This window comes from Grampus griseus (assembly GCF_964374135.1).
Source record: "Grampus griseus genome assembly, chromosome: 20".
NCBI lineage: Eukaryota > Metazoa > Chordata > Mammalia > Artiodactyla > Delphinidae > Grampus > Grampus griseus.
The window spans coordinates 54,645,508-54,664,914 of record NC_139014.1 but is presented as its reverse complement, the minus strand read 5'-3'; the positions used below and the strand labels follow the sequence as shown (position 1 = coordinate 54,664,914).

The following is a 19,407-nucleotide window of genomic DNA, read 5'->3' as shown; positions in this document are numbered from 1 at the left end:
GGGGGAACGTGGACCTTACCAGCAGCTTGGCATCCTTGGCACCGGGCTGTTAATGATCTGTTTCTAAACTCAGCTCTAGTCTTAATTCCTTATCGTCTCAGTTGCTCTGTTATTATAAACATTCTATTCTAATGAAGCATCTACAATAGTTAAAAACAAAAGTTTAGTTAATTGCACCTGTCTTCAATATTTTCCAACAATTCAGTGTCAAAATAACTATGAACACTAAAGTTTTTTTCATTTTGGCTAACGGTTCTTACTTTTCCCAGGACTGTAAACAAATTAAAAAAATTAAATTCTTGTTATTTCTGAATATCAAAAGCAATTTTATTTACATTAACATATTACATTGTTACTGTGTGGATAAATGTGAAATGTGTTATATTATTAAAATCAGAACATTTAAATGTACCATTGATTTAGCTGTGGAATTTAATTTACTGAAATCCACTCATGAAATAGCACTTCAGGAAACTCCCCCTCCCCTAGGTTTCTTCTTCTCTCCCAAAGCCATTACACCTTAACATATAAAGGGAACCCAGGAATAGGGGGATAATATCTTCTTGTAATAAATATGGTTTAGTCCTAAATTGGAACATCCAGATACTAATATATTCACTGAAGTCAAATTATTTTGCACACTGCAGGTACCACAAAGAAATTGGATCTGCATTACTATGGAAATTCCAATGCCATGATAATCCATACCATTCAGTATAGCAGCAACTCTTAAGGTCCCCTATCGTCATAATAATGCAGGTTGACCAGTCTTTTCACAGTGATTAAATGCAATTCTATCATATAGAACCCAAATGTTTTTGCTAGAGATTCCTGACTTTTTTGGAGGGGAGAGGAAAGATTACAAGACATTTAAAATACATCTCATCAAAAAATTTTTGATAATATACACCACACTCTATGTTTCTGGGAAAATTATTAAACAAGATAAAAGCATCGTCTACTCTAATAGTCACGTACCATTCCATTTTGTTTGGAGCTAATGCAACCATCTACGGAAATTACCTCCTAGGAACAATTTGCAACACTCTGTTCACTGATTACCCTGCTCGGAATTATTTAGGAAAGAAGAAGAGGAGGGGAAAAATGTATAATTACTATACTTAGTATAGTTTTGACTTACAAAAACAAAAAACGACTTTTAGCATATTTAAAGATTAAAAGATAATCAACTGGAAAAAAATATAAACTAGTTTGGATGACTGAGTTTGGATAAGGCCTCAGAACTCATCTCTTTAATTCGGTAATGTTAAGATACATGTGGTTACGCTTATTTTCCTGTAATTATTGCTAATACTCAAGTGTTAGTATTTCTTAAGAACCCACTACAAAATACTAAATCCCTCCTCCCCCACCCCCCAAAGTACCTCGCCTGTGGCTTTATGGTATGAAGTCACTGAGGCTTGACCTCTATGGTTCTTCAGTTTTGTAAGGTAAAAAAAAGTCCACAGCTAAAAGTCAGATTAAACATACTGGGGTTATATTATTATTTCTCCCATTAACTTCTATCTTGAAAAGTGTGTAAATAAGACTAACACTTTACTTTGTATGTTGAAGAAGGGGAAAACATAGAAGGCAGAGCTCTGTGCAAATGGCTTTCATAGCTGGCCAGTAGTAGCAGTATTCAAGAAATCATCCTCTCTCACAATTGGGATGTTCTCAGTTCAAGTGTCCTGACCTCCCACTTTCTTTGCAGTTGTTCTGAACACTTGCTTAAACCAGACAAACCAAAAGTAGAAGAAAAAAAAGTTAAAGAAAAAAGCAGCATTAAATTTAGGCAACGCTTCCAAGAGTTGATCATCTGGCAACATGGCAGACTGGATGGGCTCATTATAAAACATGAAGTGCAGCATCACAGCACGGTGGTGAGGGGTCACTAGTGAAGAGCCCGTATAAGTTAAGTCTGTTTGAAAACGGAAAGAAAGAAAGCTTCACACGATCTTCTTAATGCTATTACGTTTGAAACTGCCAGCGCTTCTTTGCTTCTGCACCTGGCTTGCGGATCCATGACGAGTTCGCCCACTGTTACAGTGCCCAGTGGTAGGGGAGAGTTCAACATTCTCCTTGTCGATTCCTGGAGAGAAACAGAGCAGCCAGTTACCCCCTCTCCTGTGGTGTTGAGCTCCAGGACTGAATCTCACGATTTGTATACGAGATACAAGCTGGTGTATTGGTTTTGCATTCATTTTAATAGTCAGTTGCTAGAGTGTTTACAAAGATCTTGTCACACAGAAAACCTCACACTTTGTTAAGCAAAATTTGCTATCATGGCAGAAAAATAGCATAAGGAAAAAAAAAACAAAACAGAGAAGTTGCAAGGAAAAGCTAGAGGCAGGCAGGATTGAGCTGAATGAAAGGCTAGCAGCCACCAAAGACTAGAACGCCTTCCTCCAAATCAAAACAGAAGCTTCCAGCAGAGGTCAGCTTCTAGCCACGTAGCCTTACTGGTGTTCTATACACAGAATATATTCTGTAGTTGCAGAAGGTACAGAAATTCATCATTTCAAAGAAAGGCAGATGCTTTTTATTTTTTAAATCACAGTGCCTACCCCAAAGGAACTCAAATATTTACTGAGAAAATAATATATCAAAAAGGTCATACTGTAGAATTTTTGCTTTGATCTTCTTTTCAACTCTGGCAAGTCATTTTTTGTTCTGTACCGTAAACAGATGCCATTTATTTCTCTCATGGAGGAGATTAAACCTCCCCAAACTGGGCCCTACAATGTATTTTTATAAATCATCTAATTAGTAACTTCATAAAAGTAACTAGAAGCAAAAACAAGGTATTTTTTACTCATCAGATTAATAAAGATTACAAATTCGACAGGTAACAGAATAGTGGTTACCTCTGGGGAAGAAGTGACTGGAAGGGGGCATGAGGATGGTTTCTTGATCTGGATTTTTAAGTATGTTTACTTCTTAAAAGTTCATTAGGTTGTAAGTTTATAATCTGTGTGCTTTTCTGCCATACTTGAATAAAATTTACTAAAATAATTAGACCGATTATACCCACCTTTGACATAACTACTGGTAGGAAAGCAAAAAGTATTTCAGCAATTTGTATCAAAATGTAAAGTACTGATTGATATTTACTGATACAGAAAAATGACCATAATTTTGGATTAGGGGGAAAAAATCCACATACAGGGGAAAACAAACAAACAAACAAAAAGGCTGGGAAAACATTTGCCACAAAATGTTATCACTGGATGGTGTGATTTCAGGTAATTTTTACTTTATTCTTTTTTTTTTTGGCTGAGCCACACGGCTTGCAGAACCTTAGTTCCTCGAACCCATGCCCCTTGCAACTGAAGCGTGGAGTCCTAACCACTGGACCACCAGGGAATTCCCTGCTTTATTCTTATCTGTACCATCTGAATTTTAAAATAAATAGTAAATTTGACAATGGAAAAACTTCTGTTTTTGGACAAAAAATAGTACGTCAAGTCAAAAAGTATTTACGTTACTGAACATGTACATAGACCCACACATCTATTTGTTTGTTGGTTCTTGAACAGGAAATGGATCTGTGATGACCTCCTTCTAGGAGCCACACATCTTTGTTTGGATTCAGCCTTGAATTCAACTCAGAGTATGAGGCATCTGCAGGCACATGGTCTGATTTACACAAGCTCCACAGAGGTTTGCTGTCTTGAGCTTATCAAAGGAACACTGGCATATGACAAAGTGCACTGGGCTGGGAGTGTGAGTGCATCATTAAAAATGTCAGCAACACCTCTCCAGGAGGCAAGCATAGTGAACCCACTCTTGAATCTGTTCCAATCTAATCCTACGGGTGGAAAGATAAACGGAAGAAAGTACACTGTGATGTTCAGAGAACGTTTCTCTGGGTAGCGGAATTCTGGATTTTTATTCTCTTCTGCATATTTATTTGCATCTTCTCCAGAGCTATTTAGAAAAGAAATAACAAAATTGAAAGGAGACTGCTCATCATCCCTTGAATGCGCCTTGAACTCTGTAATGTGTATTTCTGTAGCTCTTTCAATTGCTTTACCAATCTCTACAAGATAAAATGCAACCCGTATTTTTTCTCTTTTTTTTTTTTTTTTTTGCGGTACGCGGGCCTCTCACTGCCGTGGCCTCTCCTGTTGCGGAGCACAGGCTCCGGATGCGCAGGCCCAGCGGCCATGGCTCACGGGCCCAGCCGCTCCGCGGCATGTGGGATCTTCCCGGACCGGGGCACGAACCCGTGTCCCCTGCATCGGCAGGTGGACTCTCAACCAGTGTGCCACCAGGGAAGCCCCTTCTGCCTGTTTTTATATGGCATTTATATTTTGCCTATATTATCACAACTTGTGTATATGTCATATTTTCTCTACTAGAATAAAAGCAACTAGAAGGGCAAAGATCGTTTATCATGCATTTTTATCTTCCTATAAGATCTAGTTGACGTCTTTTTCAACAAACATTGGTTGAACCGATGTTTCCATTTTTAAATGTGATGGCTGCAATTCAGAGCCAAAAAGCATGCAACCCCTGATCTCCAGTGGGCTGGCGCCATATTTTTATTGGAAAAGACAGTTTTTTCCAGCTTCTTCCATCTGAAGTGATCATGAACTTGTCTGAGTATTTGACTTTCCATTTCCTCAAATTTGCATGTGGTCTAAAAGTTCAAGTCCAATAGTTCCTTATCTAAGTTTATTTCCTTAATAGGAAATAAGGTTCGGGCAAAACTAGAACTTTAAAGATAAGGGTTTGAAACAACCAGGGGACGGTCATCAGGAGGGACACAGTGCTGATGACCACTGGAGGGCCAGTGGCCCTCTGCCAGCAATCTGCCACTCCGGGGCTCTTTCTCGTGTGACCACCTTTGGTGCAGCCTTGCCACTGCTGGACTACGGCTCATTCTGGGGGTGGGGGGGGCAGAGCAGTCATCACACTGCAAGGTGGCAAAGCTATTATTTGAGGACAAGGGCCTGTTCAGTTTAATTCTTAAGAATTAAAATTATATAAATTATAATCAGAGTAAGTCACTAGGGTGAAGGTTTTTCTTCAAAGTCATACTAAGAATATTCCATTTCCTGTTTTGTTAAGCAAGTAACCGGGACTGTCACTGATAACCCAAAGCTTCAATGCTATGTGAGAGGCTGATGTCCCACTTTTACTCAATTTTCATCTCAATTCATTACCTGTTTTTGTGTATATGTTTTCTTCCTACTTAGTGACCCAACCCTACAAGTCACACACAGGTAAATGTGGCATGATGGTGATTCCTAAGTTCAACTTCACAGCAAAGGTGTTTTATTTAAGGATTTAAGGAGAAGCTGACATAAAAATCTTGGAGGTTTTTTTAAAAAAGCATTATATTTATACCAAGAAATAGCACCTTGAAAAAAACCAGGTTAGTATGAAACAGAATGATACCCGTATCCTGGATTCTAAGCATAATTCTCACTTTTGAGAATGTTGGCAGCATTCTTCTTTTTAACCCTCTGAAAATAAATCTAGAAACCTTTCTAGAATGTAGTGAAGGGTTTGGTCTCAACATTCTATAGGAAAAACTCTCAGATTATCAGCCTGACTGCCCAATTGGAGACAGCTCCATCTTGCTTTGGTGCATATACTGTATTTTAAATTGGTGAGCAGACCTTGGTGCTGCACTCTGCTCATCAAGGCCGCTTGAAGGCTTTGCATCCTGGTCTCTCTTATGCCCCTAAGCACTGGCTTTCCCTTCTGACTCTCAGTGGGCACAAAAGCAGAAATCCATGAGGTGACAGAGATCCAAAGGCCACCACCCAAGTGAAATAAAGGTAAAAACCTCTGTGGTCCTGACTTGCTAGTTTAAATTCCTTTAGATATGCTGTGGTTAAGCATGCAGCCAGTTACAAACAACATGCAGGGCAGAAGAAGCTGAAGATTCTCTACAGCAGTGTATGAATAAGCACTGTGCTTCAGTGAACTGTGGTAGTTCCAGATAAAGATAAAATCCTAAATAAAAGGTGTTATTGGCCAAAATTCAGTGAATTAAGAGGGAAAAAATTATTAGATTACACTATAGTTAAATAACATATCTAAATAACTTACATATCTATTATATGTCTATCTCCTCTGCTCAAACATGAGTTCCTTGAAGGCAGGTATCAGGGTTTATTTTGACAACTAGGGATATAGTTCCAGGCTGACAAATAATTTTTAAAAAGTCACCTATTTTTTTAAACACCAAAATGATTTCTCAAACTAGAACCTAATATTTTCATGAAATAATAAAAGGATCGAATCCCTTTTAGCTCTTGAGAAGCTGAGGAAAAATGGGTTAGGTGATTTGTGAGAAGTTATTCAACAAAAATGAAAGACATAATAATCCAAACCTCCCACCACCTGCACAAGGCGACAGTAAGTTCCCTGAATCTGCATTGCTTAGTTTATCACATATATCACATGGCAAACCTGTCAGAAAACTCTTATTGCATCTATGAGAAGGCAAAGCTGTCAGAAGGCTCATTTGTTACACATACAGTGAGGCACATCAGAAGACCCAGGTTCCAGTCTGTTTGGATCAGAACTCTTATTTGGTTTCAGTTCTTAATCTGGCAATTAAAAATAACAGTAGACGTGCCTATTTCAAAGGATTGTTAGAAGAATCAGATAGGCTAGGTGAAGACTTTTTGCACACAGATAATTACAGCATAAATTAAGATGTTCCTAATACCTGAAAAAAAAAAGACCAAGTGAAGTACTGAAAGGAATTGTAGAACAAACGCAAAGGACTCGAATTTTATACTAGAAATTGTAAAATTACTGACGCTAATGTAAATAAGCAAGAAATATGTCTTCTTAGAAGAAAAGATAACTATAGCTTGTTCTTATGCTATAGTAATACACTGATGGGAATGTGTTAAACATATATTTAGAAAATTCATATTTTGAGCTAGATATACAAAAGAGTAACTATAAGAATTTAAAAAATATTTGTAATGGTCTTTCATCAATTGCTAACACCTCTTTTTCTATACAGGTCTAATCTTTCTGTATACTAATCACTGAAAAGTAAAGAAAGAAAAGGCATCTTTTATAAATTAGACATAAGTGTATCACATTTTTTTCTTCTTAGTCCTTTGAGCTAACCTTAAGGACCACATTCCTTTCTTTTTTTTTTTTTTGCGGTACGCGGGCCTCTCACTGCTGTGGCCTCTCCCGTTGCGGAGCACAGGCTCCGGATGCGCAGGCTCAGCGGCCATGGCTCATGGGCCCAGCCGCTCTGTGGCATGTGGGATCTTCCCGGACCGGGGCACGAACCCGTGTCCCCGGCATCGGCAGGCAGACTCTCAACCACTGTACCACCAGGGAAGCCCCATATTCCTTTCTTTTTAACACGGGTGACAGAGTGGACAGCCAGCTTTAATTTCTACGGAAATGCTGGGGTTGGCTTTGTATCTATATTTGGGGAAAATAACTACTTCCTAAGCTAAAAACTCTTCCCCAAACCACATACCCTCCCTTCTCTATTAACTCTCCCTGGAGTTTCTTGTTAACCTGCCTGTGTTAGTCCAGGGCTGCGACTGCATCTTCAGTGTTCAGGGGGAGCATGAACAGCTCTTTCATCAAGACAAGTCTCAGCCCTGTGGCACCGTAAGCATCCAGACCTTACAGTAATGGCCTTAGAGATTCTTTAGGTGCCTGAACCAGACTCTGCTTACAGGGATTGGTGAATGAAGTCTCATGCCATGTGCCCAGGATGAGCGCAGGGTAAGCAGTATTTCGTGCAAAGATGACAAAAGTAAAGAGTACCTTGATGAGGCAACAGCTACATGAAAACTGCTGATTTAGAGCAAGGCAGAGAAGCTTCACAGACACAGAATGGAAGAAAAAACAAAAGTGAGTGATATCTGTAAGATTTTTAAAGGGTGAAATATGATTAGATACTGGATAATTATTATCTTCCTTGGTTTTCAGGAGGATTCTTGTTTTAATTACTGAACTCTGACCATTAATTTCCCAAACGTTACAATCTCTAAATAAATGGCCAAACTTACAATTTTACAGATAGATGTGTTTTTACCACCTTTATTAGAAGTAAGAATTTTAGTGTAAGTCAAGAATTACAATAAAAAATGAAATGGAAAATTAGCAGAAATTACACCAAGCAATTGCTCAGTTTAAAATTATTTTTTTCCCTTAAATATGGGGTAATAACAAAGAAAAAAGAAGAAAAACTAAATCAAGAATATACCAAATAAAGGTCTGGGATACGGTAAGCAGTTCCCTAAAACATTAAAATTGTTTTGGAGATTTTATGTAGTCTCAAAATAGAGGCCTCTAAGTTTCTTCTAAGAGGGAGACATTTTAAACCTGGTAAACACAGCAGAAGTGTGACTAAGTCTACCCTTTGGAGAAATGGTTTTGATAAACTAACCTTTTCTGCACACAGCTGTCAGCACTACTGGGCTAGCTGATCCACCCGGCTTCCTGGGAGGGAGGTCTGCATTACAGAAGCAAAGTGACCGAATAACTGACAGGCCTGGACATAGCCCCAAAATAAAGTGAAAGAAGTGAATTTAAAATAAAGTTCAACTAAATAGGTCTTTGCTCCATACTCTAATACTCTAATTCATACTCTAATACTAACAGTAAAATAACGTGATCAAAGAAAAAAATTAAAGTTTTTTTTCCAAGTGAAAAAACATTTAAAATAGATCACAGGCTTATTTTTGTTAAAAAATTATAAAATATGTGACCTCACATATTTTTGAGGTCAAAGATATATTATAAAACTTTTGCCATAATTATTACCTGATTTTTCCGAACAGATGTCCCTTTGAATGATCAGAATAGTTTACAGTATAAGGTACAACATAAGTACAAAAGAGATCACGAAAGAGGGCAAAATAGTTATTTGTGTATACTTTGCCACTCTTACTGTTCTGAAATCTATTTGAGGGCAGGTCTCATGTCCTAGTAGCCCCCACCACTCCCTTGGGTCTAACAGAGTCCCTTGCATGTAGTAAACAATGAATATCTGGGATAATTCAAGATAAAATCTGGATTTCGGGTTATTTTCTTCAGAGCATTGTAGTATTAATCTCGTACCTAAAAATCAAAGAACTTGTGTACACAAAGAATTTGTTAAACAACATGACTCAGAAGGAAATAACAACTTTAGCTGAAACCGAATACTGAGATCCACAGGCAAAAACTGTCAAGTCTCTGGGGACCAGGGTCTCTCTCATCTTTAAATGTTCCAGAGTACCTAGTGTATACCTACAAAATAGGTGTCCGAATGTTTACTGAATTAAATTACAGTGTGAAAAATATTAGGAGGTCTCGGTAGAGTATAAATTAAATTTTAATACATTGGAAATGAACCTATTTAATTTCTTTCTAATCAGTACTAAAATCCATATAATTCCATCTGGATTTTTATTTCTAGTATACTTGCTCCTTAATATCTAAAGAGGATACAGGAAGACTATTTGGAATGCATTCTTGAAATGGTTATAAAGCACTCACAATATGGCTTTTAAAAAGGCTTCTTTGCTCATCCTGTAAGAGAGCCATTTATGGCTTAGCCTTAAGCACGAGAAAGTCCCATATATAACATTTTTAGTAGATAGGTTTTATTTTCTAGTTCTAATCCTGGTTCTTCAATTCATGTCCAGCTCAGCTACACTGGACCTAAGAATGGATCGCAATATCAAATTTGAAATATTCTTATCAGAGAGTAAATATTATGGATTCTCTTCAAGATTCTCATAGTGGCATGTGGGAAAATCTGAAGAGACAAAGTTTTATGTCCATTTGGCTTAAAGGACCACAGTTAACACAATTTCATATGCACTGAACTCTGAGTACAGTCCATTGGCTCCACTGATACCAAGTCAATTTCTACTAGGAGTGGGGTCAGAAGACAGTCATTTATGTAATTTTATATACAGAGTTATAAAACAATCCTTCTTGTGCTAAGGGGACAGACAAGTGGGCTATGATCATCTGTCAAGAATGGATTTTCAGAGACAACTGCTTTATGTAAATGACCGCTACTTCCTCAAAAGCTGGTGACTGATGAATTATCACCAAAATTTTTACCTAAGTAAGGTTTAGTGTTTCATGGGGGAGGGCGAGGGGGTTCATGAATTTCTTGTCTAGCTAATTTGACAGTAGAGAATATTGGAGACCAAAAGAAGATACAGCTTAGTGGCAGATCCTGCTAAGTACCAAAGATCTAGAAAGCAAAGTCTTGCACTGACAGAGAAAGTTTGAAGCAAAGGCTTGAGCTGTGTGCAGATCAGCAACTTTTGCTTTTTGACATAAAGAAACAGAGCTTTCACCTGTTTAAAATTCAGTAGACTAGCGCAGGCTGATGTTGGGTAATTTGATGGCAAGCCACACTTATGCTCCATTTCAGGGAGTGACACAGGGCTTCTTTAAATACTTCTGCTTAAGACTTGGCTGACGGAAGTGGAGACAGGGAAATATTCTGGTTTCTATACAACCAAATAGCGAAGCCGAAATGCTGGAGTGAGTTATGAATCTGGATTAGATTCATCACTTCTTTTAGCCCTTTGATATCAGCAAACTCAGATCCACAAAGAATTGAGGAGATAGGGATGTAAGATTACAAGGAGCTAAAGATATAAAACAGCATACCTAGTTACAAAGTATTAACTCTTGTAAGAGGTATTCCCTAAGAGCAAATGACAAAAACACAATAATTAGGTAAATAAATAAATCGGGATCCTTTCATGGAGATGAGCCCACAGTTTAGAGATACAAATGGGTTTCATCGAAGAGTAAAGTTACTAATGAAAAGATAAACTCTTTCTCTAGTAACATGTAGTAAAATAATCTGGTGAACCAAAGGACATACAATTTAGAGACAGAAAAACACCGTTATTCTACTTAATTAATTGTATTCTTTTAAAGCTTCAGTTTCTTTTGAGAATAGTCAGAGGTTTCCAGGGTGTTATCATCTATTCAAGCAGCCATCTTTGGAGAACTACTGGAGGTGACACAGTAGGTTTAAAACTGTAACCAAAACCACATATGCTATTCTTTGATTTCGCTAAACGATTCTAAATAAGAGGTTACAGAGTAGGACTACTTTTCTAAGCAAATGATATGGCTAATGTCCAATCAACACAGGACATGAACAGTTAATCAACTAGCAGAAGAACTTGTACTAGTACCTTTATTCTTAATCTGATTATTTTATTGTCTCCATCAGTGGGCAAAGATGGGCAGAAATACCCCTGACAATTAGTTTGGGTTAAAAAAAAAAGTCAATGTAAAAACAACTAAACATTTTGACAGCTTTAACATCACTTTAGTAGCCCAAGAGGCAAAAGACTGGTCAAAATGAACCAAACTTTAAAAACAAGAGGATCAATATAGACAGTCTACGAATTTTCTAATTGTGATTAACTTCAGTGGTTGACTAACCCAGACGATAGAGAGCTCTACAGAAGAAAAGGAGCAGTGGACTTAAGGTAAGGCAGATGGAAGTAATGAGACAGAAATAAATAAATGAAACAAAAAGGGGAAGGGAAGGAAGAAAGATGACAGATACGGAAGGCAATGAATGTGGTAGAAAGAGCACTGGCCTTGGTTCTGGGTAAGAACTGTGTGATAAAGCAATTCACTTAGCTCTTCTAAACTCAGTCTCCCCTTCACACACAACATTGTGAGCCTAGAAGTAAATTACCTCTATAGTACCCCCTAGCTCCAAAATGCTAAGATTTTATGGCGGGAGGCAGGGGGTAGTGGTGATGAGGGAAAGAATTCAGTGGCTGCAGTATCTAGAAGAAAGTAAACTTAAAGGCTTGTCCTGGCTTTAACAGTTGAAATGCTGATAATGGGGCAAGATCATAGGCACACTCTAGTGCATAAGAATCACCTGGGTGTTTATTAAACACAGATTGCCGGCTGGGCCCCACTCTTGGAGTCTCTTGTGCAGGAGGTCTGGGGTGGGATTCTAGCGTTTGCATTTCTAATAAGCTCCTAAATGATGCTGAGGCTGCTGGTCTGGGACCACACTTGGAGAAACACTGTTCTAGGGAACAGGTGACAGAGGCCAAATAAACACAGTTATATAGGGAAAAAAAGTTGGCCAGATTTCTCTTATTTCTTGGGAGGGGAGAAAACCTGACTAGGTGCAGTAAGGTGATTGATAAGTAAATGCTGGATCAAACAATTTGTTTCCTCTGCTGACGAAGGCTTTGTTGTTGACCAAAGCTTAATAGATGAATATAGTTATTTAATACAATGGTTTATAATATGAATTGGGTATTAGATTTGCCAAGTTCTTCAGAACCTTCAAACCTATATATGTTTAAACATTCATGCAAAACTGAGATTATAAACTGGGAATTCTACTTATGGATCTTGAACATCACAAAATAGTTATAATACATCATTTGGCTTTTTAAAAGAAAATCCATGCTAACACTTAACTATGTCTAATATTGATAACTTTTCCTTATAGCATGAGGTGTTTCATAAGTAAACTTTTCAGATAATGAAACTTTAAACACAAAACCTTTTTACTTTTAACCACTTTAGAAAGATATCTTTCTGAAAAGAATACATGACCACAACGGAAGCTTCCTTCATTACCCACTGCCATCATAAATACACAATGGCGTCAGTTCTGTAATGAATTGAATACACCTCCAGGGTTTGACCAGACTCATAAGAAATCATCCGCTTTGTCACTGAATAAGCCCAGAGTTCTGTACGTTTGCCATTTCTGCCATCTTGTTTATCTCAGCCCCACCCGAGCTATTAGCAGTTATTTCTCAGTTTATCTGCCTCTTAGTTGCATGTTGAATGGGCATACTTTCCCCACTTGGACCTAAGAGTGACTCCAGAGTCAGGAATATGCTTATGGGCTTTAAGATGTTATTGTTTTGAGCTGGCATTTTTGTCTGGTTGTTTATTTACTCCTAGATTTTCAGGTTGTTGCTGGCAGCAGGGAAAAGGGGCACTACTATATTTTGTATATTTTTGGGATCCAGTATGCTGTATCAGAGACACAGAAACACTAGGGCATGGTTAGTATATCTAGTAAGGGAATTATAATTCTGTTCACTTACAGGGTTATATACCTTAGGTTACTCTTCCTGCCTAAACTCTAAAAACTTATCAACCTTGGAACACTATGTGAACACTCTAAACACTTCACTATCTTTGTATAACTGCTTGAAAGTAGACAGCTTTACAGAAACCAAAATTCAAATCAGCTACAAGGTAAAGAAGAAATGTAAGATGAATTTCATGATAAAAAGGAGCAAAATCTGCTATAAACTGATAACAAGGGAATTCCTAATGTTGGTATAGTAATATTATTGCTCAAATTTATATAAAGATTGCATTTACTGACCTGGGGAATGCTGGGAAGTTGCAAGTGAGGTCATGGAATTAGAAAGGTTAAGGTTAGCAGTAATACTAAGCTGGCTCTGCACTGCAGGAGGATAAGGAGATGTGGGTGTCAGGAGGGACTCCTCACTGGTTTCTTCATCAATTCCAGGCAAATACGTGTCAATCAAGGCATCAAGAAACTTAACAATAAGCTCAGCATAGTCTGGGATTTGTGTTTGCTGTAATGGAAAATAGGACATTATTTTAGCTCTGTTCTTTTTTCTTGTAAATCCCCCTTGAAGCCAAAAAAGATAAATTCAAATTTTGTTTTGGGCTTAATTTACTATTTTTCTTCCTTTGTACTACAGGTCATTAAAAAAAGGGGGTGGAATAATATGTAGACTACCATGGGACTCACACCTGGGAATTTCATTCAGCTAACACAGCTTCCAGATGGACCTGTGACTACCGAAGGCCACCACAAAGACGGAATTAATTCTGAGAGCATCCAGTCATCAGGAATGGTGTCTAGTCTATTTTCCAAAACTGAGAAAATGAGCGGAGCATCATTCCAGCTGCCATTTAGAGATTCAACTAACTAAATACTGTGAAGGGCTCGGAGGGTTACTGGCAATCAAACTACAAAAGTTCCCGCATTAAACTTATTTCTGTGACTTCAGGCCCATGTTTTAAATGACAGCCTTTGCATATCAAGAGATATGCAGTAATAACTAAACGAAACAAAACTAAGTACTCAATCGTTAAAATTAGAACAAGGTTTATGCAATTCGTATTGATTTAGCACCCCTATCTCTAGAACACTGCACTAGGGGAAGAAAAAGAAGTCCTGCCTTCAAGGAACCTCAATCAATTTGGAGAGAGACCATATACAGAGAGAATAATTAAATACACATTTATGTAGCATTATATCAACTAACGCCAATCAAAGAACAAACTGAATGGAGCAAATGAGGATACATTCAGGGATATATTCAGGGAAGAGTGAATCTAATGCAGCAGGTTGGAAGGAAAAATGTTTTCTTGAGGTAAATTTCTTTTTCATTATGTAATTTTTAAAATTGAGGTTTAATTGACATAAGTTCAGGTCATGAGGTAGATTTTAAACATATGTAATGCTCCTTCCTAATCACAAGATACCTAAATGTGTGCACTAAGATCATCAACTACATGAGGGACCGAGGGCAGAAAGTTTACAGAGGTTTATCATACGTTTCTGAAAAGTCAAGCATAAATTTAGTTGAATTTTTTTTTTTTTTTGGTAAAAGCTAGTATATAAACATATTAAAGGTGCTGCCTCTTGGAAAGAATCTTGTGGTAGAAAACTTTTAATAAAAATAACATATGTGTTTTTTGTGAATCATTCTGGTTTTCAACATATTGTCTTAAAGCAGGCACAGTAATATAAATAAAACTTTCATTTTGTCAATAGAGAAAAAGATATTTTCTTACCTTTGAAAAGGGTCCTGCAAACCGCCATAGGCCATTAAAACCAAAACCTGCAACAAATCAAATGTTACTTATAGCAAGCATGACACTCTTTCAGTCTTAACAGAAATTATATAGTTGATGATATATAAAACCCACACACACAGTGAAAACATTTTTTTTTTTAGAATGAGTGTCAGACTAACACTCACTGAAAATATACCCAGTATAAAACCATATTTTAGTTAAAAAGTTGTCAACCACTTATTGTACTGAACACATAATTGAAAGTCAGAAAATGGCATATTAGAGAGGCGTGAACAAGCCTATTCCTCATAAGGAATTCTTCAGCCAGTGCATCCTTTAATAGCACACATGTTTGAAGTTCATCAACCATCCTCCTCCCGATACGTTTATTTACTTTGCAGGTAAGATGTTTGGTACTGTGGTGGGGATTCTTCATGGTACACCACACTTTGCACAATCCCATGGATTGGATTTAACAAATTTGGATCTTGGCACAATGACAACAGGGTGTTGATCTTAGAGTCCAACAAATTGTGCCTAAAAAAATAAAAGTCAACAGAGGAACATTTTAAAGGAAAATTAAGTGAAAATATATACTGGAAAATATTTTTCCCTAGAACAGTATGATAAAAATGAAGGGTGATGAGTGCTTTTCCAATTTTTCTCTAATGAACGTGTGTATCTGCTTTTTTGTTTTGTCTTTTGTGTTTAAGTCATTAGGAAAACATGGTAAAAGCACCTAACTGGCACTGTCATATAACCGTGCGTAACTATATACGGTGACTATTTGCTCAAGACAAGGCTGGCTTCTGTCTGCCACTCAGCATGCTTTAGCACCATCTCTTTCTGCTGATTATTGATATGTACCCAGGAGTTAAAACTAAATTTAATATTAATCAGTGTTTAATAAATGCTGAATCAGATCGAATGAGGAAAGCAAAATTAGCTTGGAGGGGGTGGAATATATGATTCAATTCAAACTTCTGAGGAAATTAACTATTTCTAACCCAGCTATACCCCATTAATAAAAATAACCAAGAGCCAAGTATATAAAATTCTGAAATTTATCAATAAGATTAAACAAAAACAAAGAAATAATGATACTACCTAGAAGGCCTAGATTAGGAATAGAGTTTCCCAAGTTTCTTTGGGTTATCTAGATTTGAACACTTTGAGGCTAATATGATTTTAGCCCTTAAGAGAGAATAAAATTCATCTCCCAAATAAGAAGTCAATTTTGTTTTCACTCAGCTGTGGGTTAAAAACAAAAGCCTTACTGAAAAAGAAAACAGAACAGGTATGCTGATTTAAATATAGCAATCTAACAGCTTTCTCCTAAGTGAGGAAATAAACAATGCTCATCACAATGAACAATGTAAGAAAATCACAAGATAAAAAAATGCTTTTCCCACTCTGACAAGTACAGGTTTCTGGTAACTGACTATACTGCTGAACTGAATGAATAAGCATTTTCAGAACTCCAATGGAAAACTGATGAATTCATAAAACTGCTAACAAAAGATCAAGATAAAAAATATTAATTACATGGGACTGAGTGAACTGATGAGGATGATTATAATTTTTGTGACTTTCTGTTTGAATTAAAAAAAAAAAAATGTTTTTCCCGATCGACAGGCCAAAACTAGTCCTAGGTCCCATTAAACCCACTGTCTCTAAGCTAAAAATCACTATCACACTACTTCACGTTCCCCTCTCCACAACCAGTGAACACTACTGGGTGATACTTTTCCTAAGCTTTTATAAACATTTGACTTCAAGACAGATACAAAAGTTAAACACAAGTGGAGATACTTACACAACAGGAAAAACTTTGGGGAAAACAACACTAGCTTCTGCTAAGTATTCATAAAGAATTCGTTGATCAAACTCATCTGTGGTGTATTTCACCAGTGTAGCCTGCAAAAAAGTAAACAAAAAACATTTTATTTTGTGGCTGAATTGTTACCTGTTTTGGTGAGAAGCAGAATATGGCCTTCCTTTCATGTTTTTAATATTTAAGGGCCTTCTAAGAGTAGACTGGGAAAAAAACCCCACAAAAAGCAAAAAATATTACCAGAACAGTAAGAAGAAGTGCTTGGATCTTCGGATCAGTAAGTACTTCCTCATCTAAGAGAACATTTGATTCAGACACTGAAACTTTACGTAAATGTGGGTGCTGTTGTGATGAGGAAATCCTTTGAGTTTCTGTGGTAAGATATGGATTAACACAATCAGCTATATTAATCAAATATAACACACTAGATACTATTTCACCTAACAGATTTTAATGTCACTTCTAAAATTCGATAGCTTTTTAATAGACACTTAAAAAATCAACATAAATATCATACAGAATTACTATTCACCTATACAGAAGTTCTGGCTAGCTGTATACAATGTTGTATATCATATGTATGATTACTTTCTACACATGTTTCAGGATATCTGTCATTTTAAGGACTGTATAGCTTGTCTTTGTCTTTTGAAAAAGAGCAAATGTTTCTATATTTTATCCTAATGATACTAAGAAATGTCTGGAAAGCAAATATGGCTTTAATGTACTCTCCCTCCTTACTTTCAATGATCTAGATTAATTATTAACTTTGTTTCTCACCCATTTCATAATCAGTTTCTGCTACTCTCCTCATTTTGGGGGGTGTTGTGATCCCTGATTCCATTTCTTGCCTTTTAGGAGCCTTTGTGTCTGATATCAAGTGATCAAAACTTTTCCTTGTTCCTATAAACAAAAGTTACAGAATATGGAAGTTCATTAACCACAGTGTCTGTGAATAGGAACATACTAAAAAGAAAATGTTTGGGCATAAAGTGTTTAAGTTTTCACTTATGGACCCAAAGAAAGCTCAAACATATCCCTGGGGCAGAGTTCCTCTCCTTTCCTGTTTTTTTCCATCTTCTCAAGGAATTTTGGCCACACAGCTATTCTGTTTCAGGACAGGATGTGCCTTATTGGTCCAAATTAAAATGAGATTACATGCACTACACTGGAGGTAAACCAAACTCCACCAACAAGTACAATATTTGATAATAAATACAGAGATATGTGCTGTTTAGTAGCAAAGATCAACTATGTCTGAACAGCCTTTTTTCAATTTAAGGCATTCTGCTGGTGCCAAGAATGAGTCATTAACCTATGAAGAATTTCTAAAAGTAGACAAAATCAAAGTTTGATTTTACTTCTTCAGGCTTTGAAGAAAGGATGTGCATGCCTCAAAGTACTAAATAATAGATACACTGGGAGATGCTTCAAAAATAGCAAGCAGTAACCGTTTCCCACTTGGCTTTGAGTTTCTCTAATCATGTATTATATCGATGTTAAATACCTTTCTCTTAAAGTAAAAGTATTGAAACTGGATTATTTGGAACTTATATATTTCTGTTCTTTATATTCCAAGAACTTCTCTTATTCTTCTTGGTACAGCTCTAAGAGCAAATCTGGAATACTTCTGACCGTATTATTTTTTAAAAGCCAGAACTGAAGCCACTATAATTATATATGACAATTGAACACTTGAGAAATTTAATGTTCTATTAACCTCAAGTTTTAATACTAATAATTATTCACAATAGTCATAAAAATCAAGGTCAAATAATTTAACAGCCCAAAAGAATCTAGTCCAACCTCTTCATTTCCTGTCCCTGTAAACTGAGGAAGCCATGAGCAGTTACGAGATTAGCCGGAAGTCGCAAGGCTAGGCATCCAGTTAGTGACCAGACGTAAAATATCAAATTTCCTAAAAACCAATTCGTGCTTTCATACTGCATGAGATCAGGACACCACTCCCTACGTTTAGTTTTCTTACTTTTCTCATTCTTCCTTTTTTACTTTACACTCTGCATTCTTCCTGGGAAATCTCCTTCCACTACCATAGCTTCAGTGGTATAATGAACTAATCAATTCTAAATGTGCCACTTGTCCGCTTCTCTCTTCCTGAACTCCAGATGTATATTTTCATTTATCTCTTACATATACACGCCAAGAATCCTGAAGGGATCTCAAATATAACATCAACCAACCTAAATTTATCTTGTACTATAAATATATTAGTCGATCTCTGTGAATGGAATCACTATCCAGCCAGTTTTTGAAGCCAGAAATTTCTGACATCCTTCACTGCCTTCTCCCTCCCCACCTGGCCCAAACAGCCAGGCACTAAGTCTCACACCTGACTTCTTTTCTCCATTGTCCCACTGCTCCTGCCTTAGTGCAGGCCTACACCATTTTTTGCTTGGACTGCTGTAACGATCTCTTAAATGATTCCTTTGTGAAAAAACTCTTCCTATTTCTCCATACTGTAGCCAAAAACCTTTCCTAAGAATAAAATTTTGTAACGTCTCTCCCCTACTTAAAGATCCCTGCTGGATATGTGATAAGGCTAAATCTCTTAACATGGCACAAAGTCTCCCACAAACTAGTTGCAATTCTTCTCTAGCCTCATTTCGTACCCAAGTGCTTTTCCTGACTTTGCTTTATTCATGCTATTTCCCCCCCTCTCTTGAATACATGCCTTCCTTATCCTGTGCCTACGGGGCAAGCATGTATTAAATTTTCAAGATCTGGTTCAAATGTTACCTCCTCTC

At 37.0% G+C, this 19,407-nt stretch overlaps 1 protein-coding gene across 6 annotated transcripts in view; it reads right to left on the bottom strand.

Moving 5' to 3' along the window:
- Positions 1–296: 296 nt before the first annotated feature.
- The window catches only part of NF1 (neurofibromin 1), a 248,699-nt gene continuing 229,588 nt past the window's right edge, over positions 297–19,407 (bottom strand). For 4 of the 6 annotated variants that reach the window (XM_082678058.1, XM_082678060.1, XM_082678059.1 and 1 more), the window contains 7 exons: positions 17,423–17,545; positions 16,883–17,013; positions 16,625–16,725; positions 15,203–15,345; positions 14,806–14,852; positions 13,358–13,574; positions 297–2,092 (listed from right to left, as the gene is read on the bottom strand). In XM_082678058.1, coding sequence (XP_082534184.1) covers positions 1,950–2,092; positions 13,358–13,574; positions 14,806–14,852; positions 15,203–15,345; positions 16,625–16,725; positions 16,883–17,013; positions 17,423–17,545 — 905 coding nt within the window. In that variant the 3' untranslated portion in view covers positions 297–1,949. The remainder of the gene's footprint in view (positions 2,093–13,357; positions 13,575–14,805; positions 14,853–15,202; positions 15,346–16,624; positions 16,726–16,882; positions 17,014–17,422; positions 17,546–19,407) is intronic. The other 2 variants (XM_082678063.1, XM_082678062.1) reach the window with 2 other exon arrangements.